Below are 18803 nucleotides of genomic sequence, written 5' to 3' on the forward strand. Positions count from 1 at the left end.
CATTGCTTCTCACGCAAGTTACAAAGAGAGCATGGCAACATAGAGAATGAAATGGGCTGACACACAAAGATCAGAAGGCCAGAAAAGAGAAGAATTTACCCATTGTTTTATACCACAATATAGACGAGGGCAACTCGATCGAGCCGCAATTAGTCGAAGCATAGGAGACGAAACAGCAATACATGACTAAAATACAACACATGGTTAGTACAATATCTATTTAACCTAGTACCAGGTGTTCCGTAAGTTAGATGATAATATAACATGAGGTCTCATACCACAAAACACTATCCTTCTCTAACTACATGGTATACAGGACATCATAGCTTTTACAGCAAATTACCAGCAGCTAGCTTCTTGTTTCTGCAAAGAGGCTACTTCCAAAGCTTGACACACTTATCGTGACTCACAGATGCTATTACTCCAGTTACATTGGATGCTGCCAATGCTGCAATTAAACCTTCATGCGCAGAAGAGGGCATGGTTTTGTTCTCATTCATGTCCCAGAGTTCCAGCGACTGCAGAATTGATGACTTCAGTTAGTAGTCATTTGATCAATTACAATACAGAACAACAAACTATCTACAAGAGACTGAACCTCTCAGTAAATATCACTCAAGTCTTATTTGAGTAATTGTGTTCCTACAGTTTCAAGTGTGATCTCATGCCCATGCCGCCAACATTTATTAAAATTACATATATACAAATTCTTGGTAACAAGAAAGATAAATAATGCACAAATAGTATAATAATTAGTGATGGATACTAAGAATGGTGCAAATTGAATCAGAGGGCTACTTCACCTACAATCTATAACACACATGATAGATGTATGGCTAAATGTTAGTGGTGCGAGTAATTTAAGCATTGAACTCGCCTGGTAGCAACCAATCACAAGCAATGATGGATAGCTGGGGTGAAAAACACACGAGTGAAACTTAGTTCCACTACAATTCAACTCCTTTATGCATTCGCCGTCGCTTCCCAAACCAAGTGACCATATTCGGACTGAGTCTTCGCTAACAGAAGCCAGACGATCACCCGACGAGTTCCAGCAGATCGAAATAACATGTTTTGTATGTCCCTGTAGTTGAACAGTGATGTCAACAAACTAGAATGCTGTTTAGACCTCACAGCAAAGGCATTAAAAATCAAAGTAAGGCTACTGATCCATTCTTAGCTGATCAGATAAATATATTAACAGCAGTACCAAATGATCAAGAAATTATGGATGGTAGGAAATGAAAATTTGACAATCTGGAGAACCATAAGTTATTACTCAGGAAAATGCATGCTTGATTCTCAATTTAATAATCCTCACTTGTGAAATCATCTTGTGATTCACGTAACATATTAATAAAAGAACATGATGTACTGCTTCCATTGCATACCTAATGTTCCAGATAAGACAACCAACCTGTAGCAAATGCCTGCGAGCTTGTGTCTCAACATCTAGTATGCCTATGGTGTTCTCAGCGGCCGCAGCAAGATACCTACCGTGACGAGGTTGAAACCTCATTTGAGTTGTTCCACCCTGCATGCACAATGAAAAAAAAAAAAATTAGCTAGCCAGCAGAAGAATCTTTGCACCATGTTGTCCACAAAACTCTTCAGGAGTTGCATTTGACAGAAACAATTGAAGGCAAAAAAAAGAGACCACTGTTTCATACCGGAAAAACTCTGGCACAATTACCATTGTTTATACTCCAGTAACGCATTTCCCCATCACTATCACAGGAACAAATGAGATCCTCTTTACTTGGGTGAAAGTCAAGGGACATGACTGATGCAGAATGGCCAGTGAAAGTACGGAGGGAATAGCCTGGCTGTACATTGACATCATGTAGCCAAACAACTCATTAGAAATAACTCAACAAAAGATTAAAATCAGCAACATGACAAGAAAAATAAAATATTCACATTGTCCATGGTAATTGAAGAATCACAACATTTTTGCCTTTCAGAAGTTTCTCACAGCCAGATTGCTTCAGACTTGTACAGTCAAGAATGCTGACACATTCATAAGACCATGGATGAGCATGAGTGTTGATTGGTTTTTACAAAAAGAAGTTGTGACACTGTTCATGGTCCATGAGAATGAAGATTGTGATGACCAAAACTGTGGACGGAAAAATTTCCTACTACTTGCCATCTGTGTTCAGGGAATTGCCATGTAGACTAGTTAAATGGACAATGAAAGTCAATTGTGGAGAAATTTCTCTGATCTGCTAATAATATGCTACTGGATGAATGAAGTGACGAATTAATGTAGTACTTTTTCTTTCATAATTATCAAATAAATTTGACAGATTTTCCTACTTCATTCAAAGAAAAATGTACATGGATCACAATTCTTTCATAATTATCAAATAAATCTATGGCATCCACCCCAAGGTTCCCTACATTTTATTAAATATAGGTATAGCATGTTTTGTCCTAGTTCCACAGAATTTCCTATGAAATACAACGAGGTCGTATCCATAATCTTGTCAAGCATTCAACCATATATGCCTGAATATACCATCCAAAAACAAGTATCATGCTACATCTTCCTGATCACTTGTTTTTGTACAAACTCTGACAAGAGATATATTTTGTAGTTTAGCAAAAACTCAATTGTCTTTCCAATAATGCCTTTGGCATTGACCCTTCTCCAGAATAAGCATATCTTTATAATCTCAAACATCTGCATGTGCACCCAACAATATGGCCTTTAAGTAGATGTGTGGTAGAACTTTAACCAGACCAGTATTTACCAGTCTAGCACAGTATGGAATTGGCCCCTTGTCCACCGGCACATTGCCAAGGGTGTGCCGGACATACTTGTCATGGCATGAAACGATACTGATGCCCACTCAGCTGGCTACAGTATAGTTGGCATGAGTTAGCATGGCAATCCATGTGTGCACGCTGGTCCATCATACTTAAGCACTCACATGATTTGCTAAATCCATTCCAAGATGGTAAATAATATGCTTCCTCCGAGTCAGTACAGACCATCTGCGGAACATCTCCTATTTAATAAATCAAGAAAAAAATAGTTCTAGTGGTCATGTCTGAAATTGCATCCAACAGTTGTACTACAAGAAAACAGTATGAATGTCCATCTGAGAGATACCAATCACAGACGACCTTTATATATGAATAAAAGCATACAAGTGTCAATAATATTTACTACAGCATTGTGGTTGCCTTTGACTTTTGTTAACACTATATGGATAACATCGGTGACCTACTATCATCAGAAAATAAACCTTCCATTATTTTTGCAGTCACTAGATTTAGTACAAGTATAAACATCAAATTGAAAGCTTGGCAGAAACCTACTAATTTTTATGGCACAGTCTTTCATATATTCAGCTATTTGCGTATATTGTCCCAATCTAATCAGAACCCACTAGCCTAATAACTTTTACAGAGTCATCTAGAAACATCAACCAAATACTCTTTGAGTCCAAGTTATTACAGGCAACTCAGATTTTCTCATTATACATCTTGTAAGATCTCGAATAATCAGCACAAAAGTTTTCCCACAAGAAGTGATGAGATAATATAACAGTGTTTGTAAGAAGAGATGGATGTACATAAACAAACATCTTAAAATATTCCCAACATGCCAATAATGCCATCCAAATGACAAAAGAGATGTTTTTAGATGAAAGTGTTGCATTAAAGCACGAAAAAGTGAAACACTTGATACTAACATTATCAGCATCCCATACTCTGACAGTCTTGTCAAATGAGGATGTAGCTAGGCGTGGCATGCTAGGACTAAACCGAACATCAGTAATCAGCAGTGTGTGTTCCTCCAATGTAGATTCACTTTTTAAGGTATCAGCATGCCACAAAACAGCCTGCAGGATGGGATTCAAATAACTTAAATAGCTTCTTAAAGTATTTTGCTACCAAGATGGGAAAGAGTTGACTCATAATTAATAAGAAATGGTTGGTGGGCCATCAATTGCTTTTGACCTTTTTATCATGGCCTCCGGTTGCAAGGAGTTTTCCATCCGAGGAAAAGTGACAACAAACAACTTTATTTGTACTAGCTCTGGCTGATTTGATCTCGGTAAATGGGAATCCTGATAGAGCAATTGCTGACATCAGACAGAGAGCAAACTGACCAGGGACACAACATTTTCTTATCCTAACTATCCAGATGTAAGAAACACAAGGCAGTAAAAACTAGGCAAAAAAAAAGAAGAAATATATAGCACCTTTTGTAGCAACTATAGAATGACCAACCACATCTCTTGGATCAGTATCATCATGAGATAGAAATGACTCTACGTTGTCATCTAAAGATGCATCCTCCACAAAGCGATCCATGTCAGCCTGCAAGTCAACAACTTTTACATCCTAATGTTAAAATCAATCTGTGCAAAATTGATTAATTAGCAACAAATATGTTCCTGAACAATTACCAATTGGTTGGCTGAAGATGTCAAAGCACCCGTCGCATCACCAAACATAATCATAGGCTTAGATGACCCACCATTATGTTGCAGTTGTGTCATTGAAATCATATCTCCTGGCGTATGAGTGGATGGCGTTGAGGGTGCAGAGCTTGGAGAAGGTCCAGCAGTATTTGCTGTTCCTGTGCTATTGGCAGGACCTGAGGATGACACAGGCTGCTTCCGCTTCCGGCCACTTTGATTGTTTGAGGTCTACAGTCCGTTAAAAACTAGTTGCTAAAAGTTAGGGAAAAACATCAACATTTAAAGACTGAAATGTATATGAAAATTTGTGACTCGTCTAGAGCAACAGTCTCATGACATAATAAGTTTGAAACCAAAATGTATTAACCTACTAGTATACCACATTCGACCACTGTAGCATGGCCTTCTATTTTTACAAGGATACCACTGACATGAGAAGTTGTTGGTACCACGAGATTGTTGGCACTTGCCAAGCAATAAAGGCCACTGCAGCATGGCTTAAAAGGTTTTGTGTGCATGCACTTCCCAAGAAATTGTTGGCACCACGAGAATGGCCAACAAACTGAAGATAATCCCTATGCTCAACTCATTAGTGAAATAAAGACAAGACAAAGATTATCACAACCAAGTGAGAAGTGCCAACAGAAATCAACTAATCAAGTGAAATCTCTCACTGAACACATCAAAATCTCAAAGTGACAATCTCTTCAGACATTTTTAACATGTTATCTTGTAGTGTCACAATCTGATCAGATTTCTTACATATGTAAAAATCTTCAGAACCTTTAGCTAATGCAAAAATAGAACACTGACAACAAAAGAAAATAATTTTTATGTTAATACCAAGGTAAGGTAAAAGATATACCTGATCAGTCCCTCTAAATGAATTTGACATGCTTCCATCAACCATCATATTGGCTGTGCCAAGTTTTTCTTGATTAAGGTGATTTGAGTTTTGTGATTGTTGACTTGAAAGAGAATGTTGTTGAAGCTGCTGTTGCTGACTGTTACTGCTTTGTTGTTGTGGTTGTAACTGAGCTACTTTCTGTTGCAAATACAAAGAGAAACAAAGTTTATACAGCTGAAGTTATTATTTCTATTCATGCATAAGTTACACAGTGAAGTGATGAACAACTAAAATCATCCCAAAATTTAAAGGAAAAAAAAAAAGCAGACCTTAATTAACAAATCTGAATCAGTGCGAGACATCACAGGGTTTGATGTTTGCATGGGAGATCCCGCATTTGGAATGACATCATTAAGAGCATTTGACTGGCCATCCTTTCCCAAGAGCATGTTCTTGTTGTTCAAAAGCATCCGTAGCCTTCTGTTATCAATATCAGCAGCTGATGGGGAACTCAGATTTTGCTGTGCCTGAAGCAGTAGCTGCTGTTGATGGGGACTCAGAAACTGAAGTTGATGAACCGACTGAGGTGACTGCATAAGTGTTCTTTGCTGTTGCAAAAACCCCGTACGAAGTTGATCTAGATCCTATAGGTTGAAAACAAAATAAATAACAGTTGACATATTTTGCATTTCAAAATTACTACCCAAAGCCCTACTCAAGATGCCTAATAAGAACATTAAGCTAAGCTGAATGCTTAATCCAACGTAACATTGACAACAAGTAGATATGTTCATGCCGCAATGTATTCAATGACAATAAAAGCAATAAAACTGTAAGACCCAACTATCTGGGGTCAATTACTTGGATCTTTTGCTATCATTGAGATCTGCAAAAAGTTATATATATTTATTTAAGTATAGAGTATTTAAATCTTCATTTATAGTTTCTATTAAGGTTGTTTTAGGTCTTCCTCTACCTCTTCTGTTACTATTAATATTAATTATTTTACCTCTTCTAACTACTACATCCATAGCTCTCCTAAACATATACTCATATCATTTTAAATAATTCTCTTTCATTTTATCCTCTATTGAAGCAATACGTAATTGTTGACGAATACGAATATTTTTTTTCCTATCATTCGTAGTAACTCCACACATCCATCTCAATATTCTCATTTCGCAACACAACCTTATTGTATATGATACTTTTTAGCTACCAACACTCGAAACCATAGTACACTACTGGTCTCATAATAGTCTTATCAAAATTTTCTTTTAATCTCAAAAGTATCTAATAATCACACAAAATTCCTAACGCCTATCGCCATTTTAACCATCCTATTTCTACTCTATGAATAATATCTTCATCAATCTCTCCATCTTGTTGAATAATTGATCTAAGATACCTAGAACTTTTACTTAAAAGAAATTCTAATCTATCCAAGTTAACTAGATTCTCATCTATTCTTAGTATTACTAAAATTACATCTCAAATATTCAGTTTAGTTCTGCTTAATCTAAAGCTTTTAGTTTCTAAGGATTGACTCTAAAATTCAAGTTTATAATTAATTCCACTCAGGCTCTCATCAACTAAGACAATATCATTAGCAAATAAAATACACTAGGAAGGTCTATCTTGTAAATAACGAGTAAGTTCATCCATTATTAACATAAAAAAGTATAGACTTAAAACGGATCCTTGATGTAATCCTATTCTAATAGGGAACTCACCAGACATACTTCTTATAGTTCTAATACTATTAGCTACATTATCATACATATCCTTAATATCATCAATATAATTAATTGATACATCTTTCTTTTCTAAAACCCACCATAATATATCTCTAGGAACTCTATCATAGATTTTCTCCAAGTCTATAAAAACCATATGCAAATCTTTCTTTCTCTCTATAATTTTTCATTAACTGTCTTAGTAAATAAATAGCTTCTACGGTTTATCTTTCAGCATAAAACAACATCGATTTTCAAATATATTTGTTTCAAGCATTATCCTACTTTCGATAACTTTCCCAAAGTTTTATAGCATGACTTCTGATTTTAACTCTTCTATAATTAGAACAGTTTTGAATGTCACCATTACTCTTGTAAATTGATACTAAAAAACTTTTTCTCTATTCATCAAGTGTATTTTTGAATCTCATAATTTTGTTAAATAAGTTATTTAACCAAGCTATTCCATTCATCAAGGAGGAATGAGAAATGCAAAGATCTTTCAAATTAAACAAGTTTAATGAAGAAGGCCAAGTGCTCACTGACATAAAAACACACACGAGAATAAGTAAAGCACATATTGCAGTTATCAAGGAAATGCGTATCTTATTTACAAGAAACAAATAAAAACTAAATCAACAAGAATTAGGATCTTCCTATTCACAAAAGCAAACTTACAGTCAGGGGCCAGCCTTTCAGAGTCAGATTGTTTCCAGCCTGATTGGCACCTGCTAACAGAACACAAACAGTGAGTGCATAAGCCCTACAGCTGTAAACACTGTTTAATGTAAATGATGTTTGGACATTGTGCAATAAAACTGCCACTTAATGAAACTCAACAAATCGAACATTGGCTTCCACACACCAAACATCATGGACCCTCCATTTTAACGCTAGAAGTGCTGTGGCTCAAGCGGCATATTAATACAGAAGGGCGCGCAAGTAAAGGATCTAGAGATGAAAGATAGAGACAGCAAAAAGAAAACAAAAAGCATAATATTAAAAAGAACACTTAAGTAATTTGATTTTGGGAAATACTACCTGGAATTCCAATTAATGATCCATCAGGACCTGAAGCTCTGGGGCTTAAAGGTGGATTAATCTCACTCTTTATGTCCTGTCCATATTACAATTACAAAATCAGTAATAAATTGTGAAACAAAATTGTTTTAATAAAAAAACAACCTGCGATGACCCAGGAAGCTGTTGATTCCTAGCCTGAACCAGCTGCAGAGGCCCTGATAGACCACCAGCCGAACCATGCAAAACATGCCTGAATTGGAAGTATTCCATGACAAATCTCAAAATCTATTTACAATGCTTTATATCTAAGATCAAGTGCCAGCAAGAAGATTCGCCAGTAGATAGGGTTTATGAATGCATAGGTACTGAACAGCATGATTAGCAGTAGGTATATCATAACAATCCACATGGGCTTTTGGTGCCCATGTCTGCGCTCATATGGCATTTACATTATCCAACTAAAGCAGAAAAAGTTTAATGCATGCTGGGCAGATGGTCATTTTAACTATGCAAAGTGAGCGTACCCTAAAGGTTGTCCAGGATTTGGAGCTGACTTCAGCATGGGAGCATGGTTTGGGTCCATGACCTGACCCACATTGTCACCATACCTCTGCAAAAAGAAATAACAAATGATCAATAAAATCAATCCTATACATACCAGGGAAGACAGCCATCTCAGAGGAGATAACTTTTAGTCTGGATTAGTACCTTAATTGATTGATCATCTGGAGAATCCCTTTGAAGTGGCAACTTCAGCCGTTCTTCATACATTTTTGTTGCTAAGACATTAGCAGTTCCAGAATTCTGGCGCATCAAAGTATCTGTACCAACAAGCCCACTGGCACTGCCATTCAAAAGCTGAGATCCCTCTCTTCGTTGTGGCTGTTGTTGTTGTTGCTGATGTTGCTGCTGTTGTTGTGCCTGTCTGTGTAACAAAAGTTGTTGAATTTGAATATGTTGTTGTTGTTGTTGTTGTTGTTGTTGTTGTTGTTGTTGTTGTTGTTGTTGTTGTTGCTGCTGCTGCTGCTGCTGCTGCTGTGGAGACAGTTGTTGCTGTTGCTGCTCCCTTGCTTTTAAATGCTGAGTCTAGCATCAAAAACCAATATGGATGCTTAGAAAAAAAGAAAGAGCATGGGCAATCCATTCAAAGAATCAATACTTTATTCATATGTCTATATATGTTGGATTCCAGAAGATGGTGGCAGTCATATGCTGTTGCATTTTCGTCATGTCACTTCTTATTTGAAAATTAAGTGTGAATTTTTTTTCTAAACTAATTTGTCATATTGGAATTTATTACTGTGTTGTTGTCCAAACCCTGGACCTCGCATGCATTGGCGGGAGCCTCGTGCCAAGGGCCACCCTTATTCTTACTGCTTTGTTGTGTATAAATAATTATTGTTATTGATGTTGACATATTGCATTTAAATTTGGGTCAGGCTTCATAATACAACCTAATTGTTGGGACTGAACCGCAAAAACACTTATGAAAATGAACTAGGGGCAAACAAATACAATACTTAACACCGGCAGCAGCTGTGAATATCCTTCTTATACACCCTTCATCATCTCAAAATCAAGTGCCTAAAGCTTTTTTGATAGTGTGACAGTAGTAGAGAAAACTATATCATGAGCTTGCAAAGTAAACCATTCTTAATTAGAAAGGATATATCAGTCCTTTTGACCATAATAAAGAAAGACTTAAGGTCCATTTTAGTCCCTGTAATTTTGGTCATGGAACACTTAAGTCCTTATGGTTTCCTCGTATCTAAAATAACCCCTACATTTTTAGAAACGTAGCATCTAAACCCCTCCCGTCAAGTCAGAGTTAACAGATTTTAGAGCCTGCTTTCGTGACATGCTAACTCGTAATAAACCATTAATATAATAACACGTATAATTTAAGTCTAAAAAAGGATTAAAGTCCATTTTAACCCCTGTGGTTTTGGCCATAAACAACTTAAGCCCTTATGGTTTATTCGTATCTAAAACAACCCATATATTTTCGAAAACATAACATATAAACCCCTCCTGTCAAGTCTAAATTAACAGATATTAGAATCTGCTTGTATGGCATGCTGACTCATAATAAACCATTAATATAATGATACATGTAACTTAAGTTTAAAATAAAAACTAAGACCACCATCAATGGCGGGAGGAGACGTCGTCGTGGAAGCGACCACCAGCAGCAGCACCAAACTGCTGCTGCCTAGCAGGGCATCGTATGCATGCAGCCTCTCCCGTGTTGACGACAAGCTCAGGAGCTTCCAGTCCTACCTTAGGTGGATGTGCGGCGATTAGTCCGACACTATGCATATAGTGGTCTCTTGATCCCTCTTCCTCCTCCAAGCGTCTTCATCACCACCGCCTCCCACTTTATCCTCTCCTGCGCCCCCACCCACCGTGCCTACAACACTATGCACATAGGTCTCCTGGTCCAGCTCTCCCTCACCTTCGCCTCCAGCCCCTCCTACCTCTGCCTCTCCGCCTTCATCCGTCGCTACGATCTTCGCCACTTCCTCTTCCTCGATAAGATAGACTTTAACCCTTTTTTAAATTTAGATTACACGTGTCATTATATAAATAGTTTATTGTGAGTCAGTATGTCACGTAAGTAGATTATAACGTCTGTTAACTCAACCTTGACAAGATGAGCTTATATGCTACGTTTCTTAAAATATATGAGTTATTTTAGACACAAGTAAACCATAAGGGCTTAAGTAATCCATGACCAAAACCGTAAAGGCTAAAATAAATCTTAACACTTTTTTTTAACTTAAATTACATATATCATTATATTAATGGTTTATTGTGAATCGGCATAGTACGTAAGTAGACTCTAACGTCTGTTAACTCAGACTTGACGAGACAGGGTTATATACTATATTTTTTAAAATATAAAGATTATTTTAAACAAGAATAAATCATAAGAACTTAAGTGGTCTATGACCAAAATAATAGGGGCTAAAATGGATTTTAACCCATAAAAAGAGGGTTTTCATTTGCTAAAATTACCAACAAAATAAGACATCCCAGAATCCTAACAAGCTCCTAAGTTTGCACTAAAGACAATAAAATCATCGTAAACAGAGAAATACCATGTAAATGAAATATTCTTTGGTCAAAGCTTCACGGATCTTCAAGACCGCATAATGGGAAGCAAGAACAAAGAATCTTACCTCTATGTACGAAGCAGCAGCATCAGAGTGTTTTTCGTTTGTCCTTGCAATAAATATATCCCAGAACACAGACCACCATTCAAACAGAAAACCACCAGGGGCATCAATAGCTGAAAGAAGGGTAAAACCAGTGCTCAATTTATGGATGGAAGAACTGGAAAGCATAAACACGACAAGTTCCATTAGATTCTCTGAAACCTACCCACTGGATCGGATGACACCTTGGCTTCAGCTTGAAAGGCCTTTGCAGCGGCCTGCAGGCCTCTCTTCATCAAATAGTCATAAATGTACACATCCAACCTGGTTTCCAGGTCATTAATAAGCGGCTTCAATATCAGCAAAACCTCCGATCTTTGCATCCGCAAAGGAAGGAAGAAGAAGCAAAGGTGCGCAGAGAACACGAAGAACAAAGAAATATGGTTCACCGTGAAACACATGGAAAGAGCACAAAACCGATTGCGTCAGGTAACGAAGCCAAAAGATCCATAGAAAACCGAGTTCCTTTCCGGAAGGGAATCAAGGGAGAACATAAACACATCCAGCTGCTAAAATGCCCCCCCCCCCCAAAAAAAAACAAACAAAAACAACCTAAGCGAGGTCAATCAAGCGAGTCTATCGTCCACAAAGCCCAAAAAACTCGTCAAAATTCGAGCAAAAGAAACAGTAACTCACATCTTATCGGCCTCCCAATTGGTCTGCGACATGATTCCAGCACCGAGTACGCCCTTTTCCCGGCGCTCGAGGCTTGCGCGATCCACCGGCACCGAGATGTCACGCAGTCTCCACCCTTCTCTCCTCGCGCCTCGAACGGGATCCCATCAAATCAGCAAACCTCCTCTCTCTCTCTCTCTCCTTCCACCCACCCAAACCCTAGAGATAACAGAAGTAATAACCAAAGGAAATCTATATAAATAAAAGAGAAAAGGGGGGAAAGAGTTTAAAGAAAAATAAATAAATATATAACATAAATAAAATTCAATTTTCATGGCAAGGCAGCTTTACCTCTCCTTTGGTATGATTGGAAACACAGAGATCATGAAGAGAAGTAATCTATGTGTATATATATATATATATAGTATAGGGTGGAAGAATAAATGAAGTGAGTTGCAAGAGATTGACCAGAATATGATTCGTATTCCTCCAACCACTACCATTTGGACAAGGTTGAGACACGTTAGGTTGCCAAGTGTGTAGATGGAGTGGCCACATAGTAACAGGTCAGCTTGATCTTATCCTTGAAGCAACTTTAATGGTGGTTTGGCACAAAAGATGATACAAATCATCATCGATTATTCCGTCATTACTTTTTTTGCTGTGTCATGGATCATTGATTATTTCATGAAAATACCAAAGAGAGAGAGAGAGAGAGAGATTTTAGATGGGTCTCATTATAAATGGATTTCATATGGCAATATGTTATGGATTGATTCAATTTTGACTTTGACGAATGGGTAATTGACTGTCCGAATTATAGTCGTTTGGGAGACAAAGTCAATTGACAAGTAATTCTTATAATTTTATTTTTTTTCGTTTTATTATTATTCCTCCCAAAAAAAAAGGTATAATTAGATCCATTTTTATATTGGGGACTACTATATATATATATATATATATATATATATATATTACAAGATTACGAGTCTAATAAATCACCATAATAAGTTTTTTAGATATAAAATTATTAAAGAAGATCTCAAGCTTTAAGAAGTGAATATAAGACATTTGTGATGATGTATTCCGGACACTGAATAAAATGCATCTTTTTGAAACTTTTTCATTCTAACAATAATAACTCACAAGTCTCTTCGATAGGAAATATATGGTACATAAAATACTAATCCTAATATTTTATTAAAAAAAATTATTATAGTGAAATAATTCTTTTCCCTTTTTATGTATCAAAATGAGTTTCTCATCAAAATATAAATTTATTATCAAAAATAAATATTAACCAGACAGTATAAATAGTAGAACAATGAATCATTTACACATTGAATTTTTACGTAAAAAATCCAATGCAAAAAGAACCACAGAATCCACTTCAAACTTTCAGTATCACCAATAATGATAATAAGTTTATAATAAATCTTCTTTAGAATAACTAGATGATCATAATAACATCAAAAACATAAATATTGGCTGAACAATAACATATCATCATCACCATATATGAATTTCATGAAAAAAAACATTAGATTTCACTAAGTAGGTATAGCAAAAAAGTATCTCAGAGAGGACAAAATGTATATCGAAATCGTTAAAATTATAGAGTTTATTACAATGATTCTTCACACAAAATTTGGACCAAAATCGATAAAGTTTTATCGTTTGATCATATAAAAAAAACTCAAAACTTTAACTTTCTTTCTCTTCTTCTCTCCCTTCTTATTCTACACTTTTTGTTTTCACCATTCACATGCTTCACTCTAATGCACATCTCCAAGTCTTCATTTTATTTTAATAAATCAGATTTGGGTTCAATGTCTAGATCGTCCGATCCAAGCCCACCTATGGGTCGGACCCAACATATCTTTGGCTCATTTATCCTAGGTTGATAGTGTATATGATAAATTTTGACGAAATCATTATATATATTTTTTTAATCAGGTGAAATGATATTTCACTCTTGAAGTTTAAATTAGAAAACAAAAAAACAACATATAAATAAATATATCCTAATTTTCTAGTTCTAATAACACATATCCTAATAACTATATCCTGATCCGTTCCAAATGAGGCCCCCCATTTTATGGTCCGCGGCCCATATCAAGGAAGAGTATGCATTTCTACCTCACCGCGTCGTTTAGGGAAGACTTATCGGATCATTAGAAGTGATCGATCCGACCCGGATTTAATTTCAGGGCGACAACGAAGACGAACAAACATCCATCCATAGATAGATCCGATACGGAATCGATCGGATTTAATCGTGATCGAACGAAGTGACACGCCAAAGCTATTCAAGTGGGGCCCATAGATAGATCCCCTCACCCACGGCACGTACACTTAGTTGCGGACACGACGCATGCAGCAAAGCAGTACGTGGTGGCAGCGTGGGGTGTCTCAAATCTCGTGCTGTCGATCGATGATGATCTTTGCGGATTTTTCCCCATTTTTCACGCCTATTCGGAGTGGGGAGGATTAATTGCTACGCATGGCTGACGCAGTGCATTCACTCTGATACGTACAAGCCAAGCATGCAGTGGGTGGTGGCAGTGCAGCCATAGGTAGCGCCCCATCATTGTCTAAATTATTCAGATAGAGACCGGGCGGGGAGTACCGAGGAGACTTTATTGGAGTTGACCTTTGTATTCTGAGGGTGTTCCATACAGTGAAGCCACCGGCGATCGCCACTCAGGTGTACATCCATCTCCTCAAGCAATTACTCATCATTATAGCCGCTGCCGTCCCGTCGAGCTGATGACCTCCATCGACGACATCATCGATGACATGCATCATCATCAGTACAGGTCTAGCGATGACAAGGACATTCAAGTCAGCACACAAGATCTTGGGCAAACGATGGGAGTCATGGTGAGAAAATGCTCATAAGAGATATGAGAAGATAATAATGACGACATGACGCGCCGCGACGTCAGTCATGCTCGGATGACACTCTGTCCTAAAAAGAACAATAATGTCGACGCAATGTGCGCTGATGTCACCCGCTCTCAGACAACGACGAAGTCGTTGTCTGACTCAACATGTTTGGCCGAGGCAAAGGAGAACAACGACCGAGGCTCGCCCATGCCCTGTGGCAGTTCGATTCTCCACGCAACATCAATGGCTATGTCAAACGCCATCAGAGGTACGATCCTGCTCCCACGGACAGACACATCAGGTAACATTAAACTGACCTATAAGTACCCCCGAGTTCCAAACGAGTGAAAGGGGGGGGAGCACTTGTTCATCTGAAACCCCTCGACATCAACTAACTTGATCGTCGGAGGGATCGGGTCGAGCCTCCGACCCGACCTATGTGCAGGTACCAGGACGGGGTCGTTTCTTCCCGACGCTGCGGTAAAGCTTTCCTCCCGACGCAACGTCCCGATCGGACCACCGGGGCAATCTCGAGGGACGCCGTACAAGATCCTAATCATTCGGACCCCCAACCAAGCCGCATCGACCCCGAGACCATAGCATAAAGTTGTTTACACTAACAAAATAGATCCCAAGTAGTGGTGTGGTGTGGTGTGGTTGGGGGACTCAAAACACTGGTTAGAAATGAAGTGCCCCTTCTTTAGTGTTTCTGCTTCCATTAATTCACTGTCAGAGAGGTTTAACGTAAGAGACTGGCGACGCACTTCACCCAACAAAGCGTGACCTCTTCTTCTGCCGCATCTTCTTCAATGTGGAGAGTCATTGAAGGGAGCACCAGAGGATCACAAGGTTTCCCATGGTGTCATTTATTCCCCTGATAAGTCTGCCTTCTTCTCCAGCTCGCAGCTATGAATGCCGCGGCAGAAGCCAAAGCAGAAAAGGTCCACATCACTGTGCGAGCGCAGACAACCTCCGACGGAGTTCCTCCTAACGATTTCAGGCCACGGAAGGATCGAACGCCCCCTCCAACTTCTCTTGTTTTAGCATTCTCCGAGAAGCAATGCTTTCGTGCGAAGGAGAAGACTTTGCCCGTTTCCACATCCCGGAGATATATATGTGTTGCATGCATGCAAAATTGGGTTTATGTACAGAGACGGAGAGCACGAGGTCTCGGTCGTCAGCTCATCCACCACAGGAAGAAGATGGAGCAGGCGGCCTCCCATCATTGCTTGGCCAAATGGTGGAAGGAGGGGTTGTTCCGCCGGAGAAGGATGTCCCTGGCGATGTTGAGAGCGTCATGGGAGGCTCCGAGGAGGCCGCGCCTGGTGAAGCCCACGCAGTAGAGTCCCTTCTCCCCTTTCCAACCTCCAGGGAACGGGTCTTTCGCCATGCCTTCCTTCGTGAACAGACCACCGTCGTCCTGCCATTGTTACAACAGCGTTTGCGCATCAATCAATCACCACGATGTATGATCGCTAGAAGAGAACCATTTACTTTCGTCCCCGTTATATATGTTGCATGGTACAGACTACCATCTCCACAACATATTAATGAACCAGAATCCATGGTTCCACACCACGGTCGACTGCTCCTGCGAGGAAGAAGGGGGAAAGAGACAAGGCATGCATGTGAAGCATTTATATATATATATATATTACCATGAGCCAGGAAGACACGTTGCTCCTGTAACCCGTCGCCAGAATAATAGCGTCGAACTGCTCTTCCATTCCATCGACCAACTTTGCTCCTCCTCTGGTTATCTCCTTCACCCCTCGCATCACCTTCGTACCCGTGAAAGCAACGGAAGAGAAATAGAACATTTAGCATAACAATAATAATGAGATGTAACGAAGAGGATGTATCAAATGCAGGGCATGCGGCGTGTGGGAAGGTCGTCACCTTGATGTTTCCTGATCGGATTAGGGCGAGGGCGCCGACGTCGAGGACCGGAGTCTTGCCGGCGAGGTTCTTGAGCTCCATGGGCCCCAGTTTGGGCCTCCGGAGGCCGAGCCGGTCGGTGTCGCCGAACATGAGATGCGCCATGGCGCACAGGAACTGATCCACCAGCCTCAGCGGCAGCCACCTGAGGAGCGCCATGGTTACTACGAACGTCGACCACCCTAACATCTCTCGCGGCAACACATGCACCTGAACACCAGCAGAACCGATCGGGACGGAGCATTACAGACGGTGGAGAAGAAAGATTGGGCTTATTATACAATGCGAGGGAGGATAGTCAGCAGAAGGGGAAGCTTACTGTGTTCCTGACCACCATGTGAGGCCTCGCGTCATTGCGGAAGAGGTCCAAGCTTACCTCCATGCCGGAATTCCCACAGCCGACCACCAACACCTTCTCCCCCGTGAAGTCAGCACCAGACCTGTAGGCACACGTATGGACGACGCGCCCGCCGAACCGCTCCATCCCCGGGAACTCCGGCACCGCCGGCTCCGCGTTCTCGCCCGTCGCCACCACCAACCACCGGCTCACGAAATCCTCGCCGCCGCGAGTCCGGACTCTCCAAGCCCCGATTCCCCGGTCGAACGCCGCGTCCAGGACCTCGGTCCCGAACCGCGGCCGGATGCCGAATGCGGTGGCGTAGGATTCCAGGTAGGATATGAACTGATGCTTCGACGGGTACTTGGGGAACCCGTCGGGGAAGCCCATCAGAGGGAGCTCGCAGAACTGCTTCGGGAGGTGGAGGCGCAGGCGGTCGTAGGTGCGGTGCTGCCAGAGCGAGGCAACGCAACTCGACTTCTCGAGGACGGTGGAGGGGATTCCGACGTCGGCAAGGCAGGCCGCGACGGCGAGGCCGGAGGGGCCGGCGCCGACAATGAGGGGGCCAGGCAGCCATGTAGATGGGCTCGAATCAACCTCGGCTTCCCCCATGGAACCAATGTGCCCTCTGTTCTACCCTGTTTTCCCTCCTGCTTCTTTGTGTTCTTCCTGCGTTATGGCTGTGTTATGCTCAGGTTGTTCTATCGCTCTGTGAACGAGCGAGGGAGAAAGAGGATGAAGAGAGAGAGCGGATGTTTTGGAACTTGGGGTGTTCGCGCGGGGGGTTTAATGGGGGAGGTTTCTGCTTGCAGAACGGAGAAGAAGACAACGACGAGTGTGAAATGTGGAGATGCGTGAGAACTGAGGCAAAGGATTTGGTTCTTTCTCTCTCCCTAAATGGTTATTCTCTGCCGAGAGGCGGAGAGGGTGGAGGATCTAATTGGGATTACGCAGGTGAAACTAATCGGAGGGCGTCGAACGCGAGGCTCCACTCTTCCTCATAATGTCTAGAGCGAGAGAGAAGAAGGCAACGCGACCGTAAGGTTGATGATGAGTACATGATGCAGGGAAGAATCATCGAGCAGCGATTGCATCATTCATTAGCTAGCTAGTCGACGGGTCCTGTTGCAGATCGGCTGGCTGCAAGAGGAGATTGGATTTGGATTTGGATTTGGATTTGGGCTACCGTTGCCTGTCACGTTCGTTCACGGTCAAATCCCCGGCCAAGGGGTTCAGCACACGGCACGTCCTTCGTGCCAGTGTTTTCACGTCGCCCAGCAAATTAATCATTAGTAACTCCAGTGGTGCTCACGCCGGGTTGCAGTCACCGAGGCTGTGTTGAGGAGAGGAGTTTTCGGTGACGAGCTTGACCTATCGGCGACATGGTTTCAGTGCCACTGCTTCTGGAACTGGGTGATGACGACGAGGGCTTCGTTTCGTCCCGCCTCTCTGCTTGCTTCCACCTCCCTATCTCATGGGAGATTTCCCTGAATAGGAAAGATCACCCCAAATCCCTCGCTCTTTCTCTTACAGAAACCCATCAACAACAATAACAGCGAGGCCTAAAGGCGCCGCTGCTGCTGCGGACCACACCTGCCGCATCCACTGTAGCCCGACGAGGTGACGGAGTCGCGCGCCCATCTTAATGAATAGGGCACGACAGCCGAGAGGGAGAGGGAGACTCGTGAGACGGTGTGGATCGCCTTCCAAAGATTTGAACATGCGAGGAGGGGTGGAAGAGTTCCCATAAATGGCAAATGT

At 40.8% G+C, this 18803-nt stretch overlaps 2 protein-coding genes across 2 annotated transcripts; both read right to left on the bottom strand.

The window, feature by feature from the left end:
• Positions 1-161: 161 nt before the first annotated feature.
• On the bottom strand, positions 162-12033 carry LOC135599167 (transcriptional corepressor LEUNIG-like). The gene is made up of 18 exons (XM_065093980.1): positions 11900-12033; positions 11430-11527; positions 11228-11337; positions 8754-9131; positions 8570-8655; positions 8208-8295; positions 8064-8139; positions 7701-7750; positions 5616-5930; positions 5305-5484; positions 4425-4667; positions 4218-4335; positions 3973-4082; positions 3705-3854; positions 1671-1826; positions 1418-1534; positions 878-1084; positions 162-518 (listed from the first exon to the last, which is right to left on the bottom strand). Exons 1-18 carry the CDS (start codon positions 11929-11931, stop codon positions 375-377), a joined length of 2658 nt encoding a protein of 885 aa, XP_064950052.1. The 5' UTR covers positions 11932-12033; the 3' UTR covers positions 162-374.
• On the bottom strand, positions 11999-17665 carry LOC135599169 (indole-3-pyruvate monooxygenase YUCCA1-like). Its single transcript, XM_065093981.1, has 5 exons — positions 17025-17665; positions 16667-16915; positions 16426-16548; positions 16031-16187; positions 11999-12087 (listed from the first exon to the last, which is right to left on the bottom strand). Exons 1-5 carry the CDS (start codon positions 17652-17654, stop codon positions 11999-12001), a joined length of 1248 nt encoding a protein of 415 aa, XP_064950053.1. The 5' UTR covers positions 17655-17665.
• Positions 17666-18803: the final 1138 nt, after the last annotated feature.

This window comes from Musa acuminata, chromosome BXJ2-1 (assembly GCF_036884655.1).
Source record: "Musa acuminata AAA Group cultivar baxijiao chromosome BXJ2-1, Cavendish_Baxijiao_AAA, whole genome shotgun sequence".
Taxonomy (NCBI): domain Eukaryota; kingdom Viridiplantae; phylum Streptophyta; class Magnoliopsida; order Zingiberales; family Musaceae; genus Musa; species Musa acuminata.